The sequence below is a fragment of the Sminthopsis crassicaudata genome, chromosome 2 (assembly GCF_048593235.1).
Source record: "Sminthopsis crassicaudata isolate SCR6 chromosome 2, ASM4859323v1, whole genome shotgun sequence".
Taxonomy (NCBI): Eukaryota; Metazoa; Chordata; class Mammalia; order Dasyuromorphia; family Dasyuridae; genus Sminthopsis; species Sminthopsis crassicaudata.
Genome location: NC_133618.1, coordinates 63711566 through 63717824, shown reverse-complemented (window position 1 = coordinate 63717824; position 6259 = coordinate 63711566). Strand labels below are relative to the sequence as shown.

General features: G+C 35.2%; 1 protein-coding gene across 1 annotated transcript in view; it reads right to left on the bottom strand.

Moving 5' to 3' along the window:
- Positions 1–2040: 2040 nt before the first annotated feature.
- CDH11 (cadherin 11) overlaps positions 2041–6259 on the bottom strand; it is a 210240-nt gene continuing 206021 nt past the window's right edge. The window contains exons 12-13 of the mRNA XM_074286558.1: positions 4852–5103; positions 2041–3353 (exon numbers count right to left, since the gene is read on the bottom strand). Of these exons, the coding sequence (XP_074142659.1) occupies positions 2857–3353; positions 4852–5103 (749 nt within the window). The 3' untranslated portion in view covers positions 2041–2856. The remainder of the gene's footprint in view (positions 3354–4851; positions 5104–6259) is intronic.

The following is a 6259-nucleotide window of genomic DNA, read 5'->3' as shown; positions in this document are numbered from 1 at the left end:
TTTTGTAAGGACTTCAAAATCAATCAAACGATTGAGAGATGAGATTTGGATTAGTACAAGCCTGTGAGAATGATGAAAATACCCCCATGTTTATTTACACTCCATTCCCAAACCCAGTTTCAAAATGAAAAATGACAAATTAATTAGGGAAAGAAATTTTATTTCCAAGCTTCTAAGAGGGTTCTACAAACAACAGAGACTAAAACCAAAACCAAACCAAACCAAAACAACAAAAAAGTCCTCCAAACCCAACCATTTATAACTCTTAAAAAAGTAGTGGACAGTGTCCCTTTTAATGTTGAACATAAATATGTAGAAAATGAAGTGATCAGTTCTATCCCTAATACAGTTCCAATGGTGTCATCAACATTTACAATGGGATTATTTGTACTTGTGTTCTTGTGTTAAATATGACTTCTTTATTTATTTATTTATTTATTTTTTTGCCTATTTCCATTGTTTCAAATTCAAGTGGAGAACTGTGCAAATCTAGCAAAATATTCTTTGGATTATAAAAAATAGAAAAAAATGAACCCAAATGCAAAAATTATGAACCTATGGAAAAGACATAACCCTTTAATAAAATGGAGGACTTTGAATTAAGTATAACTGGGGAGTTGGTTCCATTGACATCTCCTGCAAAATTTGATTTGAATACAAAGTGGTCAATATGAGCCAGGAGCTCCAGCTTGTAGGAATGCTTTGAAAGTGATTATCTCTGTTTGTGACTCGATTTTGAATTAAAAGTAATTAAATGAAAAGTTGTTCCAACAAAGCATGTAGAATAACATTATGTAATTTCAAAAGAGACAAAGAGAGAAAAAAAAAAGAAAATCTAAGCATTGACTATAATCCTAGATAGGTCACTTTTCCTGTACCTGGGATGACAAAAAGAAAAATTATGTCATATATGGATGTTACTTTCCCTTACTATTGCTAATTATAGAATCCTAAAATCTCAGCATTGCTGTGACCTGTGAGGTCATCTAGTGCAACCTCTTTCAAGTCAACTTCACCACACACACACTTGGTTATTGCTCTAGTTGTCATTTGGGATATAACCTAGGTTATCTTCTCATTGCAAATGAGAAACATGACACCTATGGCACAGAGGTCATGAGAAAAGGATAGTAGCATCTTCTCAAAGTGCCATACTTCTGTGTCCTTTCAAGCTCCATTTAAATCTTTCCTCTCTGATTCTCCAGAGCAGTAAAGCATCAGGAAGGAGCTGTATAGTCCAAGAAGCTATATAATGTTTCAATAGACTGCAGACACGTATACAGAGCTGAGCTGATACATTGAGCCTATCCTGGTCCCCTTCCCCCTTGCCCCATCTTAAAATAAAATATATTTTTAAAAAAAGTCATAGATAATTTCATTCAATTAAAAATGCTAAAAATAGCAAATCTGAAAGAAATTTCTACCTTTCATTAAAAATTTAAATGCCATGTTACTCTAAGATGAGGTCATTCTACAGCAGGAAAACAAAAAGATCTTGAAATGCTAGAGTCATAATTATTATTCAGATAAACTAATTGCCAGGTGGAACATTGTGAGGGGCTCTTGTAATCACATGGGGCAAGACTTAAGATTTTTCTGGTATACCAGAGGAGTTCATTCAAGACAATGAAGCCTCCATTGCAAATATGGAAGATTATGGGACCTTCGTTGCCTTATTATTACATAATCATGGAATTGCTAAGATAGAATATAAATGCACATTACATAACATATATTGTAAAATGAGAACCAACCCTCAGTCCAGAGCATCATCTCCTCCTAGAATCTGTGCTCTGAAAGAAGCCACAAGTCTTCTACTGAGAGGGTACAAAATTATTCACACGACATTACAGAATTTTCTCAAAAAACATTTGTAAAATGTATTTGCTTTTTAAATAAACACTTAACAAGGCAACAGACAAACTTCAAACAGATAATAAATAGGGCTATTAAAAGGTCACAATTGTCCATTAGAACTATAAATGGGACATTAGAAACATGGGGCTCCTTTTAAATGCTTAAGAATCAAAAACAAGGATTAAAAAAAGAATCATTTTTTTTTTATTTCAAAGGTTGCTTCTTATATTGAAGCACATATTAAAGCAACAGTACAATGTTCATAAAATATAAGTGTGATGCTGTAACATTTCTTACATGTCAGAATACTGAAATCTGTATGTATACTAAAATAAGAGCTTTAAAATTGTACAAATAGATACATTAAAAATGACATAGAAATAGGGCGCCTCCCACTGCAACAAGACAGAGTTATATCTGGCACGTATTAGTTTAAGATGAAAGTATAAGCAAAAAGATTTACAAGAATTAGCAGTAACAAGTTTGATGCTCAAGAGACAATAATTGTACATTGTATTGTACATACATCATATGGGTTTAAGCTGGCTGAATATTATATATTTCAAGTTTAAGAATGCACTACGTACAGAGTGTCCATAGATTTAAGGCGAAATTACAGCTCAGAACTGTTGTCCTTTTTTTAATTTTGTGGAAGCTTCTTTGACTTAAAGGTTTAGATGTTCATAACACAGAAAAAAAAATCCCTTCATTGCTAAGTCCACTGTTAACATTTTCCTTCACTTAAATATTTTGCACGGCAAGTGGTTTCTCTGGAGTGAAGTCGATAACCAACTTCTTTGTTTGCCTTTTGGGAGAAAAGGTACTTCACAGTATTTACCACTGGGAGGTCCTCATTTTTATTAAAGTGATCCTCTCTGTAAAATGTTGCCATTCTAAATGAGCCTTTTCCTTGATTTTAAAAAAATACCTGTTTACATTTCTTCTGGGGTCTTCAGAATATTGGACACAGTTCTTAAGGCCAAATTTGTATCTTTATTGTTAAGAATCATCATCAAAAGTGTCTTTGGAACCATACAAGTCTGCTAGTTTCTTAAAACGAGGTCCCCAGTTTTGTAGATAATCATAGTCCAAATCAGAATCTGTTGTAGCCGACTCTAAGGAGCTGAGAGAGCCAGCCACTGAGCCCCGTCCTTCATAGCCATAGATTTGGATAGAGTCATAAGGAGGAGCTGTAGGGTCATTGTCAGCCTCCTGTATCCTTGTGTTGATGAAATCATCAACATCAACACTGTTGGGAGCTGGTCGAAGCCCAGGTCTAGGCATATATTGATACTCTGGCTTGATATCTTTACGGGGAATAAATCCATTAATGCCATCAGGGTTTTGCAGAGTTGCAATATCAAAAGCCTCTGTATCTTCTTCTCCACCACCCTCATCATCATAGGTAATGATGTTCTCTCGCACATCTTCTTCCTCAAAGACGATTAGTGGTTCTTTCTTTTGCCTTCTCAGGGTCACAAATAACACGACAATAACTACAAAGAAAGATAAAGAAGATGTGAAGCTAGAATTTTTTTTTTTTACATTCTCAATTTTCTTTACATGTCTCCCACATATTTGTACCCTGTTTTCTATCACTGCATCTGAATTAAAGGGAGGAAAGTTAAGACATCTAGACTCTCTGTCATAGAGCAACAACTAATAGCTATAAAGAAATAGCTTCATAGATCTCTTCCATATATTATGCATTTATTTTATCTTTTCTGATTGATATATGTTATCTCTTCTCATTAGAATGTAATCTCCTTGAGGACAGAAGTTGGCTTTGCTTCTTCTTCCTATTTTAATTGTATTCTCATTATAGTGTCTGGAATATAATAAATCCTTATAAGTGATTAGTGCATGATTGATTATTTGATCTTTTTTTTTTTTAGCTGGGGTTAAGTGACTTGCCCAGGGTCACACAACTAGGAAGTATTAAGTGTCTGAGACCACATTTGAACTCAGGTCCTTCTGAATTCAAGGCTGGTGCTCTATCCACTACGCCACCTAGCTGCCCCTGATTGATCATTTGATCTTAAGTCTTTAGAAGAAAATCCATTATTCCTTTGTGACTAAGACACTCCTAATTATTAGGAAGACCTTTCTTTCACTGTAGCACACCTGACAGTTTTCCTATGTATAAGGTGAAGTGAATAGATTAGAAAGAGGCTGCTGGGATATCTCCAAATTTTAATTCTAAAAAAGAAAAAGGTAAATGGAAGAAACATTGATATTTTATATTCTAATACAAAGAGTTAGGGTAAATTTACAAATGAAAATTTCCAGAGCCAAAAAAAAAAAAAAAAATGTGTTCAGTTTTGTGTGTGACATAGGTCTGTGAACTCAGGTGAGTCATATATAACAGAGTGAATCCTTTATGCCTCTTTTTTTGTTTCATCTGTGAAATGAAGACAGGGGCATTTTCTAACTTATCTCTCAGTGTTATGAGAATGGTGCTCTAAAAACCTTATGGATCTTTATAAATGTTTGATATTTTAATAAACATTTTGGGTTCAAAGGTCCCTCCAGCTCTTCATGAACTTTTAAGGGAATTTCAGGTCATTTATTTAAGAAAGAAAAAGTTTCACTTTAGGGTATAGGATTAGGAGGATTCTTTCCTTAATTCTGGCTTGAAATCTTCCATAATTTAAGTTCCTCCCTAGAGTAAAAGAGACAAGTTTAATCTCTCACACATGATGACCCTGGAAATATTTAAGGTCAGTAATCATATTTCCCTAAATCTTTTCTTTAAGCTAAAGATCTCCAGTTCCTTTAATCAGCTTTCATTATGTCATGAGCCTTTCACTTCCCTGTTTATCATTCAAAGGATAGGTTAGGGCACAGCAGGACACAGTGTGCTTATTAGCTCATATCAAATAGTCTAAATATTTGAACCACCTGTATGTAATGGCTGAAAGTCATGGATCTTGAAATTAATCTCCCATATTAAGAATAAATCAATTCAGACAGATAATGAAGGACAGAGCTTACCCAGCAAAATAACAATGCAGGCCAAGATGGCAACTAATGCCCCCGTGCTGAGTCCTGCATTGAGGACATAGGCTTCGGCGTTGCAGGACAACAATGCCCCATTGACATCACATCCGCACACCTTGATTGTCAGGGTATTGGTGCTGCTCATGGGAGGTATCCCCCCATCACTGATCACTATTGGTAGCAGGTATAGGTCTTGTTTCTGCCGACTGAAACCACCACGTTTGACATAAACACCAGCAGTGTTGTCTGTGAAGAAAAAGCAAACTCTTGGTTTGTTCAGGTCCCTTTGACTGGCAGTCATGACTCTTTAGCATTCAGAAAGAAGTATGGGAGGTCCCTCTCCTCCTTATAGAGAGGTTAATTCCTTAAATTTGCCTAACTTCTTCCTTAGTCTTAGTATCTAAGAATTACTGAGTTTTTTTGGTTTACTAAGATTGAAACATATTCTCTAATTCCCTGATGTCTGTCTCATCTATCAGTTTCCTATGGTACCATCAATTAAAGGGTAATTCAAGTATCAACTCCTCCAGAAAGCCTTCCATGCTTCTCTAGTGAAAGTTCACCAAACACTTTTCTACACGTTCCTCTTTTATATTCTAGCGATTTATGAATGTTTAATGTCTTCCCCTGCGTAACTCCTTAGGACAAGAGGACAAAGAACTATCATCCTTTTAAATTTTGAATAACCCCTTGCCCCCCCCCCCCCCATCTCCCACACAGATCTCTTCACAGATTCATGGAATTTCAGAATTGGAGGGGACTTACATGGACCTCCAACTCAACATATAGGAAACATAGTATCCCTTCTACAAAATACTTGATAACTGGTCATTTAGTCTTTCTTGAAGATTTCCAAAGAAGAAAATGTTATTTTCCAAGATTTTCCATTCTGCTTTCAGATAGTGCTAATTGTTAATTTTTCCCCTCACTGGAAGCCTGAATTTGACTCTTTGATATTTCCATTTTGCTTCAGGCACTGAACCCTATAGATGCTTAGTAAATATTTGTGGAATTGAATTAAATCTTAGTGCAAACATATGAAATTGGATTTCCTTGACCAGTTTAATTGGCAGTCTAATATCATCATTTCTGTTGTGTGAGTCCCTCAATCCATGTCAGTCTCCTTAATCACCATATACAGGATATACATGTAGGCAGTGTCAGTTCAGCCTAGTACTAGGCATATATTTGTGCTAAGAAAAGCTAGTTTTTTGTTATGATGACAATTTTTCCACTCAAGATCTATTCCATTGAATCCATAGTCCTATCCACAGACAGGTCCCTTATTTGACATAAATTTGATCTACATTTTCTTATTCATTATGCATCCTGTCTTTCCCTCCCAAATAAAAGTCTTCATATTTACCTGGCATGCTAGAAGTCTTACTTATTCTATTTCTTT